The sequence below is a fragment of the Kogia breviceps genome, chromosome 3, assembly GCF_026419965.1.
Source record: "Kogia breviceps isolate mKogBre1 chromosome 3, mKogBre1 haplotype 1, whole genome shotgun sequence".
Classification (NCBI taxonomy): Eukaryota; Metazoa; Chordata; class Mammalia; order Artiodactyla; family Physeteridae; genus Kogia; species Kogia breviceps.
Window position 1 is genome coordinate 139,590,162 of NC_081312.1, and position 16,448 is coordinate 139,606,609.

At 34.0% G+C, this 16,448-nt stretch overlaps 1 protein-coding gene across 8 annotated transcripts in view; it reads left to right on the top strand.

Moving 5' to 3' along the window:
* The window catches only part of VPS13C (vacuolar protein sorting 13 homolog C), a 185,832-nt gene extending 170,832 nt beyond the window's left edge, over positions 1-15,000 (top strand). For 6 of the 8 annotated variants that reach the window (XM_059058544.2, XM_067029740.1, XM_067029741.1 and 3 more), the window contains 7 exons: positions 259-304; positions 1,916-2,039; positions 2,904-3,018; positions 7,797-7,885; positions 11,253-11,376; positions 12,703-12,786; positions 13,105-15,000. In XM_059058544.2, coding sequence (XP_058914527.1) covers positions 259-304; positions 1,916-2,039; positions 2,904-3,018; positions 7,797-7,885; positions 11,253-11,376; positions 12,703-12,786; positions 13,105-13,206 — 684 coding nt within the window. In that variant the 3' untranslated portion in view covers positions 13,207-15,000. Of the gene's footprint in view, positions 1-258; positions 305-1,915; positions 2,040-2,903; positions 3,019-3,742; positions 7,045-7,796; positions 7,886-11,252; positions 11,377-12,702; positions 12,787-13,104 lie in introns of those variants that run through there. The other 2 variants (XM_059058546.2, XM_067029742.1) reach the window with 1 other exon arrangement.
* Positions 15,001-16,448: the final 1,448 nt, after the last annotated feature.

Here is a 16,448-nt window from a genome sequence, read left to right on the forward strand (position 1 = left end):
GGTGTCAGAGTCAGATGTAGAAAATTTTCACCTGCTTTACTCCTTTGTCTATTATAAAGTTCTACAAAGTGCTCCGTTTAAAATTTGCTATGATGTAATATTTTAAAAATCATAGTGCTCACTTATATGTGCATGTTGTTCTCTGTCAAGTCCTCATTAAAAAAAAGTTATTTCTAGTATGTCTGTAGAGACCTCTAGTGGTTGATTTAAAATTAAGCACCTTCCTTTTGGGCTTGACTTGATTGGTTTCTCTCTCAGGGAGTCGTTGGTGGAGTGACTGGAATAATAACAAAGCCAGTGGAAGGTAGGTTGAGAACGTTTCCTTCCTGTACAGAGTCTGAGCAGTTGATATATGGTAAATTGTTGTTTAACGAGCATAATTTCCTCAGGATGTGAAGAGATTAAGTAGTAGACTATGTCTCAGACTTTGGATGCTATTTTTAACAGGTCCATAGTTAGACTAGAGTCACTTGGACCATCAATAGCAGTTGACTCTTCTTTTTTAATCCTATTTTTAAAAAAGCACATTACTTTATTCAGTACAGTCCCTATCAAAATCGCAGTTAAGTTTTTTGCAGAAATTGACAAGCTGATTCAAAAATTTATATAGGAATTCAGGGGAACCCCGAATAGCCAAAACAATCTGGAAGAAGAGAAGGAAGTTGGAGGACTTACACTGTCCAATTTTAAAACTTACTATAAAGTTAAAGTAGCTAAGACAGGTGGTGCTGGCATACAGGTACACATATAGACCAATGGAATAGAATTCAGATTCCAGAAATACATCCTTACTTTTATGGTAGATTGATTTTTGACAGGGGTGCCAAGATAATTCCATAGAGAAAAATAGCCTTTTCAACAAATGGTGCTGGGACAACTGAATATAAACATAGAGTTTATATATGTGACCCAGCAATCCCACTGTTAGGTATTATACCCAAGGGAATTAAAAAGCTACGTTTGCTTTAAAAACTTGCATATAAATGTTTATAGAAGCATTATTCATAATAGCCAGAATGTAATAGCAACCCAAATGTCCATCATCTAATGTATGGATAAAGAAAGTGTGGTATATCCTTACAAATAAGTTATTATGCAGTTATAAAAAGAAATCAAGTATTGATATAAGTACAAGATGGATGAACCTTGAAAGCATGATTCTAAGTGAAAAAAGCCAGTCACAAAAGACCATATATTGTATGATTCCATTTGTAGGAAATGACCAGAATAGGCCAGTCCATACAGATAGAAAGTAGGTTAGTGGTTGCCTGGGTCTGCAGGGTGGGGAGGAAGGAGGTAAATTGCATACGATTGCGAAGAGGGTTTAGGGGGAAATGATGGGGAATGATTGCTAATAGGCATGGGGTTTCTTTTCGGGATAATAACAGATTTTCTAAAATTGATTATGGTGATAGTTGCACAACTCTGAATATACTATAAAAAACATTTAACTTGTATACTTTAATGGCTGAATTATATAGTATTTGAATTATGTTTTAATAAAGTTCTTATATTTTTTTAAAAAGTGCACTGCTTGAAAAATCTCCTGATTGTTGGCAAAAAAAAGAAACAAAACCCACAATATTTTCTGGTCAGTTCTTAGATCTTCCAGTCATAGGTACTGACTAGACTCCTGGATCAGTAGTTGTAAAATTTGAGTGTGCCTTGGGGTTACATTGGGGGCTTGTTAAAGCACAGATTACTGGCTGGGAGTGGGGGCTAATAATTTGCATTTTTAACACACTTTGAAAACTGCTGTTGTATCACATGTTAGGATTAAATTCAAGTTCTTTAGAAAGTCAAATTCTAGGAACTTCCTGGGTAAAACAATTCAGTATTTGACTTAGGCTTTTGTTGAGTTCAAAGTGGCTCATTTTAAAATCTCTATTCTTTAATTGTCTTTGGCTTTATGAAGGTGCCAAAAAGGAAGGAGCTGCTGGATTCTTTAAAGGAATTGGAAAAGGGCTTGTGGGTGCAGTGGCTCGTCCAACTGGTGGAATAATAGATATGGCCAGCAGCACCTTCCAAGGAATCCAGAGGTAATTAAGTGCACACTGTGTGCAAGCTATGTGTCTGTGTGCTAATTGTTGCCAGGAATACATTAAGTAGGTTAATTACTCTGCCTGTGCTTGAGGACCTTAATTAAAGTCTAATTGAAATCTCTGACAGGTTCACAAGGTAGAGTGCCCCCAGAAAGGAGTAAGAAGATATGTTTTTTTTATAGCCAGTTTCTCTTTTATTCAGCAAGTGTTTATTGGTCCCTACTATATGCCAGGCAGTGTGCTAGACACCACAGATACAAAGAGTTGGATGGCCTACTCCCTGCCTTTATTATTTTGACATTTTCTTTTCTTTAAGAAAAGGTGGGGGAACTTGGAGTCAAACCTACTTGGGGTTTTGTGTGTGTGTGTGTGTGTGTGTGTGTGTGTGTGTGTGTGTGTGTGTGTGTGTGTGTGTGTTTTAATTAATTTATTTATTTTTGGCTGTGTTGGGTCTTCGTTTCTGTGCGAGGGCTTTCTCTAGTTGCGGCAAGCAGGGGCCACTCTTCATCGTGGTGCGCGGGCCTCTCACTATCGTAGCCTCTCTTGTTTCGGAGCACAAGCTCCAGACGCGCAGGCTCAGTAGTTGTGGCTGCGGAATCTTCCCAGACCAGGGCTCGAACCCGTGTCCCCTGCATTGGCAGGCAGATTCTCAACCACTGTGCCACCGGGGAAGCCCTAAACCTACTTGGTTTTAATACTTGTCACATTATTTTGGGCAAGTTATTTAAAGTTACTCTGTTTATCAAATATTGATATACTGTGTTACGTGGTACAGTGTTTAATCAATGCATGTATATTTGTATTATTTTGAAAGATTCTCACATGTTTTCTTATATGTACTTACTCTGCTGCCTTACACAGGGTGGCAGAATCAACTGAGGAAGTGACCAGGCTCCGTTCCCCTCGCCTGATCCATGAGGATGGTATCATTCGCCCTTACGACAGACAGGAATCTGAGGGCTATGATTTATTTGAGGTATAAATTCTATTCTTCATGGTCATGAGTGAAATTTAAAGATTTCTAGGATCAGGATTTCATGGGTGGTTCCTAAAGTTTGTGATTCATGAGCTTCTTTAAAGATGACACAGGGAACAATGGTAGGGTAGAATTTGATTATTTATTTGTTTTATTATATTAGGATAATGTATTAAATGGGAATAACTCATCATTTTTTTTCTGCACAGGATCAAAGCTTTTTAGTGTAGAAAGGATAATCTTAAACGAAGTCATAGGCTTTATTACTATTTGTATGTTAGCTCCTTTAGTTTGCATTGTTAACTTTGGTCTCCTGCTTTGTAGCTAATTATTGGAATTTCACTGCTTCCTTTTCTCCCAACCAAATTAATTTATTTGGACTATATTGTAAGTCTAGATTTATTCAGGTAAACAGAAGCTGGAGGAGAGAAAAAAAGATTATGTGCAATTTAATCTTTTTAAACCTTAAAAACTTTTTTAAGGATTTTTTTGGCTTTTATTTTAGTTTTAATTTTACTGTATTTAAATAATACACACATATGTAAATTGCTATTCTCCCATGACTAGCTTTCCTCCAAAATAAAATTAGTAATATTTTCCTACTTTGACTTTAAAATAAAATGACTCTTCATTTTTCTTAGACTTTGATTTTTATAGTTTGTGATTATATTTTATCTTTCTGCATGCTTCTAACTTTATTTTCTTTCTTTTTCTGCCTACACAGCAAGAACTGGAAATACAGGAGTAAATGTTTTCTATACTACTACTTGATTTCATCCTTAAAAATCAAAACAAACTGTGTTACTAATTGCCTGTCCTGATTTATTTAGAGTGAGAGTCCATTAAAATGAAGTTTTCTTTACATTTCTCACCTCTATCTGAACTTTTTATTGTAGTGGCTTGACTACAGATAAAAATTATGATATTCCTGGTAATACTGTACCAGGAATAAGAGGTCAATATAAAAGATGAAAGGATATAGGAAATCGACTCTCTTTTACATTTTGTTGGAGGAACACTTTATTGAACTCACAAGTGGATACTTACACTATCATTTTGAGAATTTCATCTTTCTTACGGTATTCATGTGCATTTCTGATAAAGTTGGGGAAAAAACCCAATTCTTATGTTCAGTCTATTATGTGCTTTTTGTGTATGTGAGTCCTGCTGATAGAGTTACATAACTATTATATGTTTCGCAAATCACCTAAATTTGCTCAAGTTACAGAACTATTGACTGGGGCATATATTTTAAGAAATGAAGTATCAGTTGCTCTGGGTCTGTCCTTAGACCTCAAATAAGAGTTGGCACATGCATTTTGAGAATATGTTTCCTTAATCTCTTTCTCTTTTTTTAACTCCTTGGTACTCTTGCTAGATAAGTGGCAATTATTTTCTAATTATGTTATATATATTCCTAGCCTTTAGTATTTATACCTTTTAAAAATTAAGTCTCCTTATTGGTTATGCTTATTTCACAATTATTAGTTTTAACTAATGTAAATAGAAGTTGAACATGTAATTATATTTATGTGGCTTTTGGATTTATAGATGTCTTTATTTTTAAAAACTAACCACTTGTGCTTTTAAATCCTGCGAGAGGATTCATTATCCTAATGAGAACAAAAATATTATGAACTATCATTTTGAAATTAGTGGTCCCATAGTTAATTTCAATATAAGTTATATTTTGATTTTTTTCTTTTTTATAAATGATAGAAATGCTTGATTTAGCAGTGTCTTATCTAGCAACTTTCATGCTTCCTCCCAAAAGTGAAACCAAAGTATAAACTTAGATTTAATGTGTTGTAACATTTAAAGAGAATGAAGCTGTTAACACACAACTGTTCAGTTGGATTATGTATTTTTTAAACTATGGTTAACAAAAGAATAAATTGAATCCTTCATATTTAAAACAAGGACTCTTTAAAGAAGGAAGAATGACCTTCAAAGACTAGCCTAAAACTATAGCTGACAGACTTTTCTTGTGCCTGAATAATTGAGGGTTGGCAAAAATGTTGCCTCATGTACAGTTTCTGTGAGAATCAGGCACAGTAATTAATTCAAAATTCTGTCTTAAGTCATCACTAATAATTATTCTTCCTTCTTAGGTAAAAGTAATGATTTTTAATTTTCCTGGATATATTACAATTTTAATGAGACTTCTGGAAAATCTTATAACTTGTTAAAATTTTTTTCTTTATTGTCTACTTTTTGATTGTTTAGCTCTTTGTTATTCTTTTCCTCATGATTTCCCTTTTTACAACTGCAGGTCAGTAAGCACAAAACTTCAAGAAACTTTATTATTTTAGCTAAATATAGTCATCTGATTTAGTAGTTTTTGTTAAGATATGAGAACTGGAAGAAGTAGAATGATTGTACATTAAGAACAGAACTTGGTAATTTTTTTCCATGGGTAGCAAGGGTAGGCATGGATAATTAAGAAATTTAGGCTGTTTCATCCCTTGCCCACTTTGCTGTAATCAGTTAGTTGGGTACAAAGTATTTGATAATCTAGACTGTGTTGGATATACAGAAGAAAGGAGACTTCTGTCCTTAAGGGACCTAGTATAACAAAATGTGTAAATATTAAAGAGCACTTGAGGGTAAAATTATGTCCTCCTAGTGCTTAGTGTAATGTGGGTACATTTTAAATAATTTATTTGGGAATCTTTCGATTTACCCCATTTTCTTTTTCTCCTGAGCATTGCTCTGTATTCTTTAATTTAATACTGAGTTTTGAAAGTTACTGAATTATATACTATGTTTTCATAGGATATACTCTTCTACTTATCTTCTGTTCTCCTAGGATAATTATCATGACACACACACACACATATATATTTACACACAGACATATATATTTATATATATAGAGAGAGAGAGCCAGTTTTTATTTAATACTCATCTTGATTCACATAGTTATGATTATATAATATTTAAAATGGTGTTCCTTGCATTTTTGTTTTAATTATATTTTTCCATGTTCTTAGAAATGCTTCATTCTTAATTCTTGCATTACCATCTGTTGAGGTAAATGTACCTCGTATATTTGACCATTCCCAGTTCTTGACGTTAAAGTTGTTTCTGTTATTTTACTAACAGTAAGAATGTTGTGATAAATATCATTAAACATAATGCTTTTTCGTATCTTATATTATTTCCTTAGAATTTATTTGAAAAAATTGAATGGTTTTGCTAAATATTGTAAATTCTTCAAGTTGCATTTTGGGAAGGGAGAGTAAATATTTTATAAACCAGTCTGTCACAAAGACTGAATCTCAGAGTGTAGTGGGTTTTAGAAGTGCTGGAAATGAGGTTTCTATAATGTATTATGATGATAAATATACTTTAAAAGCTTCAGTTTTTTTAAAGTGCAAAGCCTGGTAACTAATGAAAATGCATACAAGATGGAAAGTGGGTAGTATTTCTTGTACATTTCATCTCCAATCTAAATATTTTAACATTTAAATGTCAAAGCTGAAAGTAAAAGCACTAAATTGTTACATTCATTTCCTATATTCTCTTTAAAGGAATTAAGGTATAAATGTTAAAAGATTTTAGCTAATTCACACAGGGAAGATCTGAAACAAGTGACTATTAAACTCCACTTCTCTCTGAGACTCATTCCGAGGTTGAGACCCCTTTCTCTGGGGATTCATCTTCCTTGTTCATGGCTTTTTGTAATTGTCAAGGAATGACTGGGAACCAAGGATCTTTAAAAAAATATGTATTTGAAATAATAACAAGTGTGCTTTCTCTGCTTATGATTATTATTGATTATATTCTTCTTTTGATAATATTGATGTTGTATTCTTGGTTATAAAATGTTAATATCTTATAGGTATGTTTATGTTTTATATTTTCATATATATATTATCTCATCTGATTTTTAATTATTATATATAATGTCAATAATATTTCATTAGCATTAATTATAAAAATAACTATTAATTTTAATGTGTGTTGACTAAAGTCACAATAGTTTTGAGATAGTTAAAAAATAAATGTATTTTAATGTGCTACTATTTATACTTGAATTACTTTATGCTTGTAATTGTCTTTAGTAATAAATTGTGCCAGCTATTTGAAATCTTAGAAATTCTTCATGTTTGTATTAAGATTGTCATTAAATTTTCTTTTCTACCAGGAATATAATTCAATACACAATTGTACTTCTCATGCATGTTTAATGTATAAGACCAAGTATTCAAAAATATTAAATATCAGTTATCTTGGAATTTTATTATGTGTATATCTACCTCTCTGTAAATCAGTGGTTTTTAACCTTTGAGAAGGATCACAGACCCCTTTTAATAATCTGATGAAAAGTACGAACTGTCCTCTGAATAAAGTTCAGAAATACATTTTCCAAATTTTATATTCTTTTACGGTAGTTGATAGACCTCCCAAAGTCCTTCTGTGGACCCCAGGGTAAAGACCCCTGTAATGTTAATATCCAGTTTTAGTATAGGTTCATATTAATGAAAATGTCTGATTATTTCTGGTAAATATTTAAAAGCTTCTGAGTTATGCAACAAGATGTATTTTATTAGAAGATCACTTAGTAAGTGTTTAATACTTATTTGTCTTTTAAGGCACAGTAAAAGTTAATTTATACTATGAATATTTTTCTAGCTTCAATCTATAGAATTGTGCTTTTGGTTTTAATAATTTTTTCCTAACTGGCACTGTTATTATGATTAGCTAATATAGAGTATTGGAAATACTATTTGGATGCATGTACAACCCAAATCTTGAGTCTTCTTTTCTTTCAGAATCATATCAAAAAGTTAGAAGGAGAGACTTACCGATACCACTGTGTTATTCTGGGAAGGAAGAAGACAAGCCTTATGGTTACAAATAGGTATTGACTTCTTCAAGTGACATTTTAAAAAATGCTAACTATATAGATTATAAGAATTTTGGGGATTAAAATGGCAGAGGATTTAGATAACTATGCTTCAACTGCAAAATGTTCATTGTCATAGAATCACAGAAATACAGATCTGGATAGGTCCTTCGAGATAACCTATTCTGACCCTATCATTTTGGAGATGCTGAAACTGAGACTAACATGGTTTAGGGGCTTAACCAAGTTACACAACTTCTGAGAGACGGAGTCTAGAATAGACTTTATAAGTGCAGCAGTGATACCTTTATATGTGAATTATAAATCCAGTTATGGAGGGTGAATTCATGAATCACTTTTTCTCACTAGGTTTTATTTTGGATGATTAGCATACCTTTTAAAAGGATGGTATTATTTCTTTGTGTTCCAGTTTTTTCTAAGTATTTTGGGAGTGTTAGATAATTTTTCCCAATAAAAGAACTTGGACTAAACTACTAAGTTTATTTTCCTGAGATTTACCTTACATCACTTATTCTAATTATAGATTAATAATTTTCAAAACATTCTAAGTTATGTATTTTGTAAGACTAAGGCAAAGCACTTACAGTAGGTAACATCTGCATTAGATTCCTTACTATTGCATTTAAATATATTTAGGTGGCAAGGAGAGAAAGGAAAGCATTAGGTTTCAGGCTTAAACCTACAAGCTGTTTCTAAGAGAGAGTTAACTAGTCTTCTGATTTGCCCATTAATTTAGAAGTAAAATATTCACAAAACAATCTAAAAAGTAGTTTTTATGGTTTTTATACTTTTTATGTAATTCAGCACTAAGCAGTGGAAATCAGTGGGTTTTTTGGGGGGGTTTTTTTGGTAATATGTAATACTTTAGTACTTGTTTGATTTAGTCATTTGGTAGGAATATTAATGTGTACATCATACATCTGTTTTTCTTCAAATAAACTGAAAAATCATAGTAATTTGAATCTAATCCCTTATAGAGCTTTTCAGGAGGCAATTAGAAAAATAATATTCCTGACCAGTGCAATGACAGTCTCCCTTAGATATGAGTGGGTAGCCTTAAGAGACCAGGGTTGGGTGACTGAATATGGAAGAGAAGGGAATACAAGATGACTTTGCTGGTTTTGGGCTTGAGTACCATTTACAGTAATTTGAGGGAAACGATGATGATTTTGTTTCTGTTTTGAGCTTAATGAGTTTGACATAGCTTTGAGATATCAAAGTAGAGGTGCCTCAGTAGTCAGGGAGACATATAGATACAGGTATAAGCATAGATAATTGGAGTTTGGGTAAAGATCTGGAGTTGAGATCTAAGAAACCATCGTGAGAGAATATGTTAAACAGAAGAAGACCAAGATTTGCACTCTGGCAAACATGGTGCAGGAGGAAGAAAGTGAAGGAGATTGAAGGTGGCAGGAGAACAATAATATTGTTCAAGAGTGTGATGGTCAAGAGTAGAGTTTTAAGACAATCAGAATGGTGAATTGCGTTTGATGCAGTGAATTGTAATAGTTACCTTTAACTCTTAGCTCTATCATCTGATTCTCTACTAGGCAGGAGGTGGGGGGGATGGAGTCCATTTCCTAGAGACTGTTTGGAATGTGTAGGGGGTGTTGGAGGTTGTCACAATGATTAGAGGCCCTGCAGGCACTTAGTAGCCTGGGGCCAAGGATGCTGTACTTCCTATGGTGCACAACACAGTCCCGCAATTTCAGTAGCACCTGTGCTGAAAAATACAGTGCCAGGGGTCTGTATCAGTCCTCACCCCATTGGTCACCAAGTTCATTCAACTCTACCTTATAAACATCTAGAATCTAGCTCTTTCTTCTTCTCACAGCCAAAGTCAAAATTTCTTGAAAGCCTCCCCCACCCCTGACCCCTGCAAAAAAACCCAAAAAACAAAAATCCTTCAAGATCTGGCTCTAAGCTAATTTTCTCACCTCTGTATATATCCAGTAGTCCAGCTACAGACCTCCACATTCCTCAGATAAATCTTCCCCTTTTTTTTAAGAAATATGTTTTAAACATTTTAAAAATTAATTAATTAATTTTATTTATTTGTTTTTGGCTGCATTGGGTCTTTGTTGCTGCACGCAGGCTTTCTCTAGTTGTGGCGAGCAGGGGCTACTTTTCATTGTGGTGCGCGGGCTTCTCATTGCGGTGGCTTCTCTTGTTGTGGAGCGTGGACTCTAAGCACGCGGGTTCAGTAGTTGTGGCTCGCGCGCTCTGGAGTGCAGGCTCAGTAGTTGTGGTGCACAGGCCTAGTTGCTCTGCGGCATGTGGGATCTTCCCAGACCAGGGCTCAAACCCATGTTCCCTGCATTGGCATGCAGATTCCTAACTACTGTGCCACCAAGGAAGTCGCAAATCTTCCCTGTTTTGTACTCCTATATATGTTAATGCACTGTTTCCTTTGTCTAGAGTATAATTTCCCTTTCCTACCTAGAGAACTTCTTTCTTTCAAGAATCAGCTCTTAACGCTACCTACTTTATCACCACGGTCAGTCCCTCTCTCCCGTGTGCCGAAAGAATTTTCTACAGTCACTGCTATTGTTCTTATCTAACTGTGCTGTAGCATTTATTTGCAGGTTTATTTCCCCTTATAGCCTATGGGTACCTCTCAAGCAGAAACTGTCTTTTTCGTTTCTCCAGCACCATACACATTTGTAGAATGAACAGTTCTACTTTCCTAGTTTTGCTTTCTGTAATAGAAACTTTAAAATCAAGTATAGTTATATCAGTAACAAATCTGAATCACACACTGGGAAATCAATGTGGATGCCCTTTAAGGATTCTGTGAATTTTTTTTTAATTGCTGTTGCGTAAAATGGGATACACACTCTGTGATATAGTACATCAGTATTAAAGTATTCAAACCCCTGATATTTATTGGTAGGCCTAACGTGAATCTTTGCTGACATTTGAGGTTTGTAACATTTTTTTCTTGATTAGAAGGCATATGTGATTGACAGTAAAAAGCAATTAAATAATTTTCCAAGTAAAACATTTTCAGGGGCTTCTGCCTTTATTGCTTCCCAGATGAGTGTTTAGCTTGTTCCTTATGTGTTTTAAAGAGAATGATTTCAGTTTTCTGGTCAGTTTAAAAAAAAAAAAAAAAGACACTTTTCTGAATTTTGCAAGATTGGCAGAAGGGGAATTTTTGAAGGTCTGCTTTGTTACTTGTGCCATGTTTGCTCTTTATTTGACAGTTACCTTTTTTTTTTAAAATGTGAAGCATACATTTTTTAGTGTACCAGGTTATAATGCTTACTGAGCAAGTAATACTGTCCAGCAGAGTGAAATATTAGAATAATTAACTGTCTTTATCGCTACCTGTATGTTTTTGTTTCCTTTTGCAAAATAGGCGAGTGTTGTGTGTAAAGGAAGTTGAAATCCTAGGCCATGTGTCCATAGACTGGCAATATCCATTTGAAGATTTTGTACAGTCTCCTATTGTTGATGGAAATCTGCTCAAAATTTCAGTTGAGGTAAGGAAACATGAGTCACACCTTTAGAGCCAGGAGTTTGTTAAATGAATGGAAACCAGTGCTTTCTGACTCTGTTTTATAGTTAATTGAATAAAATGTTTGAAGTATTATTATTATTATATGCTGAAAAGTAAGGAAAGATGTAATCTATTTGTGTTCTGTACTTTAGTTTCTGACAGTCCTTGATTGCATTGAGTGAAATATTAAATTTGTTCACTGAGAGAATTAGGTTTCTTTTTGGTAGAATAAAGCATTATTGAGTAGAAGGTGTTTTTTTTAAGTTCATATGGATACTATTTTGCTATAATCTTAGATACTTCTGGAAAGATTCCCCATTTTAGGCTTTTAGGAGATTATTATAAATATTATGTCTAAAACACTCACATTTAATAATATTTAACATCTATAGAAGGCTAATGAATTTTAAGTATGTAATAATGCTTTCATGTCTTTCCTCTACATTTTCTATGGAAAAACTTTTTAATTATATAGCAAGTAATTAGCAAAAATGATACCCTATCTTTTGCTTAGTTCATAGACTCACTTTACTTTGAAATGTATAATTTTTATTATATATGATATAAATTTATTTTCACCCCTTTAAAAAAAACTAGAAATTACTATTCCAGAGATGGTAATTTCTATATTTTTTTCCTAAACAATAATTGTTATCTCTATTCCTGAAACTATCTGAAAAATATTTATCATAAAATTAAATAGTTAGAGATGTAAGTACTATTATCCTTTAACTTACATTTACTTTCTTTTCATAGAAGTTTACAAGTAAAAGAAACTACCATGAAACCATTCCATTTTGTATTTCAGCCTTACCTCATTGTAGAGTTTCAAAATTTAAATGCCTTGGTATATGAAACATAGTTTTTAGACTAGGAAAGATTGTGTCACTATGCATGTATATTACAGTTTCCTCAGCTATCACTTTTCTCTCACATCAGTGGTGAGAGTTGACTCAGTGTATTTTACATTATATAAGAATTTAATCTATCGGCCAAGGAAATGAAGGTTTTTTATTTGTCAGATGTGATGAGTTATCAAGTGGTATTTCTATAGGTTATTTATCATTGCCTGCAGAAAGCCATCATTTTATGCAGATAGATATATACTTATCCAGTTTCATAAATTCTAACAACTCACATATGGAATCACTATCCTTGTACCAAAATTATTTATTTCTTGTCATATCGAATATGTATATTTGGTTAGTCTAGTGATTATAAAATAGAGTTGACATTTAAGCACTCAAAGGTTATGATTTTTTTCTTCCCCATAATAATTTCTTTTCTGTCATTGTTTGTTTTGAAACAGAAACAAGGTCTGTTCCAAAAAAGAGACAGTGCCAATCAAGACTATGTTCAGAAAATTTACCTGCAGGATATCACCACAGCAGAGGTAAACGATTTATTTTAAAGAATGCCCTCTCAGTGTTTTTACTGCAAGTTGAAATAAAAATGTTATAATTAACAATTCTTATTCCTTTTCCCAAAAGATCTACTAGTTATAGCTTTGGATGGATATATATGCTTAAAATAATATGTTGTGGGCTTAACAGGGCAGAAGGGTCTTAGCATGACGTGTATTAAAAATACCTGTATATTCTTGTCTTTGGATCTGTGTGGAGAGTTCATACTCTTGGTTTTGTACCTTTCTCCTCCACCACGTAAGCCTGTACTTGTCTTTATCATTCATGGTAAATATTTTGTTTTCCAGAGAGCATGTCGTGCCGTTGAGGATGCATGGTCAATGAGACACCAGCAAAAATTGATGAAGCAATCATCACTGAAATTTCTCAGGCCCCAAATACCATCTTAATCACAGATTCCAGGGGGCTGCTGCTGGGAGAAAAACCAATCACAGTCTTGTCTGTAAACCACTCTTCTTCAAGGAACCTTTAGTTTTGGAATTTTTTTCTGGAGTAGTTAGTTTTGGATTTTCCATTTTCCCCCCTTAGTTTTGGCTCTAATTTTGTAGCTGTGTGTATGATAGCAGTCCACTTCTACACTGCCACCTGGATGGGTCAGACCCTTAAAGAAATACCACTTTAAACTCAGAGTGAAATTTCCATTAAAATTGTGAAACAAAGGGTAATCAGCTTGTTTTAAATTGAAGTCCTTACTGAAAAATAAGAAAGGAGCTTAGAATGACTAGTGTTCTGTGAGAGCTTTTTTGGACAAGTCTTTGAACAAATGTTGTATATTTTATTCAATAATTGAACTGATACAACATTTTTGGTAAACCAGGTGATTGACTAACGAAAAACCACTAAAGGGAGACATGACATGTTTCCTATTTTCTTTTCATGAAAGCATTATTTTATCCTAATAAAAACATGTTTTGATTTGGCGCTCATTTTTCCTCCTTGCACTGTAATATAAAGACAAATGGAAAATCAAACCTTAAAATACCTATACTCTGTTCTCTAGAAGTTTTGGAAATTATTTACATGCTCTTTCGAGATGAACTCATATGGCATGATGAATGTGCTGATGCATGAAAATATTGCACTTTAAGTTTTTCAAGAGTCAGAAACATGAAAAAAAAAGAATATTTTTATATTTCCAGAACTTGTTTTTTTAAGTTGAAAGATTTTTAAGGGCATCATAATTAACACTTAATTTTAATGCATACGTAGAAATGTATTTTAACTACTTAGTAGGAATAATGAAAGAGCTCTAGCTGCTTTATATATAAATAAAATAAGGCATCTAACAACACTGTGGAAAATCATTGGTAGATGTATCCTTTGAGCGAGCAGGCCTGTAAGAATCAGCTCCATACACTCTCATTTTTGTTCTTTCTGCATCTCGTTTGTGCTGGTCAGAGATGCACTGCCTATTAAAGCTTTTTAAAAAATGCTCAAAAGTACTTAATTTCCTTGGATGAATCTTTAAATTTGCTCATGGTTTTTAACATGGCATTTACTTCAAATCACTGAATTGATGAAATGAAGTTGTGCACAAACTTGGTTTGCTCTGTTTTTGTTGATATGTGTGGTAATGTTTCTACTATCCTTATTCATGTTTTTTAAGGCTGGCCTTACAACTTTAAAAAATTTTCCTAGTTATAAATTTACTGTAGACTCCAAAACAAAGGGTATAATAACTAATGCTCTAAATATTTGATATGTTATGGTGGTCTTTGCCTTTTCAACATCACTTTTTTTTTCTGTCGAGGAAAGTATTATATTCAAAACTTCTAGCTTTAAGCAGAATTTCTGTTAATTGCAGTTTATTCAAGTGTACTAATATTTTGTGTGTTTTAAAACTGACTTAATCAGGAATTTGAGATATCTGATTATATTTTTCATATGAATCACAGCTATTGACAATATCCTAAATATGTAAGTAATTATATTATACTGGTGGCATGTACAAAACATTGAACTAAGAAAAATTAATTTATAGAAACCCATAAATTCATCATCTCAGTTGGTTCAGAAATAAACTTCTAAATATTTGTACCATTTTCATTTGATTTAATTCCCTGGGACAGAAGTAATTCATTAGTAAAGTATAATAATGTCTATTGTGTTTTTTAAAATGCTTTGAGAGTCAACTGCTTGCATATGAGAGAAATAAAACATTTGGTGCATTGTTTACAGGTGTGAAAACTTTGTGGGTTTATGTGACATACTCAATAATATTTGCTTTTACTTTTTGTGAGAAGTTAGATTAATAGTTACGGAGAGCTTTTTAAAAAAAAATTTATTGAAGTATAGTTGATTTACAATGGTGTGTTAATTTCTGCTATACATCAAAGTGACTCTGTTACATACTCAATAATATTTGCTTTTACTTTTTGTGAGAAGTTAGATTAATAGTTACAGAGAGCTTTTTTAAAAAAATTTATTGAAGTATAGTTGATTTACAATGGTGTGTTAATTTCTGCTGTACATCAAAGTGACTCTGTTATACATATATATGCATGTATGTATGTATATATATATTCTTTTTCATATTCTTTTCCACTATGGTTTGTCACAGGATATTGAATTTAGTTCCCAAGAGCTTTAAAAGATGCTAGGCAAGGGCTTCCCTGATGGTGCAGTGGTTAAGAATCCTCCTGTCAATGAAGGGGACACTGGTTCAACCCCTGGTCCAGGAAGATCCCACATGCTGCAGAGCAACTAAGCCCGTGCACCACAACTACTGAGCCTGTGCTCTAGAGCCCGCGAGCCACAGCTACTGAGCCCGCGTGCCACAACTAATGAAGCCTGTGCGCCTAGAGCTCGTGCTCCGCAACAAGAGAAGCCACCACAATGAGAAGCCTGTGCACCATAGTGAAGAGTAGCCCCTGCTCACGCACAACTAGAGAAAGCCTGTGCACAGCAATGAAGACCCAATACAGCCAAAAATAAATTTTTTTTAAAAAGATGCTAGGCAGGAAAAGGTTTTTCCTGGGGGTGTGGAGCCCCTTTACCACACTGGAGACCAGTGGCACAGATCTTCAATACGGAGAGAATACAGAGAACAGATGTGACCAGCTGCCACACTTTGAATTTGTGGCCCCACTTGCCATGTCTTCCATGCTTTCTATCTGTCGCTGACTGTGGGTGGCAAGGATGCTGGGCAGACCCACCCCTGGGAGACAGGGAGCTCCTCTGACAGCCGACTTCGGCTTGAAGACTCCTCAGTGGCCTTGCAGAACCTTTCTTAGACTGCACGGCAGTTTGGGGGGCTTCCACCCCATCTGTCTCTGTCTCTCCGTTTTTTTGTCTCCCTCCCTCCACCCCCTCCCACTGGGAACTCAGACTACAAGTCTGAAGGCTTTCTTGGTACTGGGTTATCCACTAGGAAGAAAATAGCCTGAGGAATATAGCAAAACAGGGGCATCAAAATGAAAATAAGTGCAAAAGATTCAAAGACTCATAAGAAAAATCTGATCTAGAATGGATTTCTTTACACATGTTTCATGATTTAGTATTGTTTTTATTTTGAATTATGTATAAGGGAGGTGACTATCACCTTTTTGGTGCTGTGGGCCTCTACATGTATTGGTGTGGTGTTGTTTGGACATCTGTATTTTTAACAGTGGTTTATGTGTATTTCTAAGGT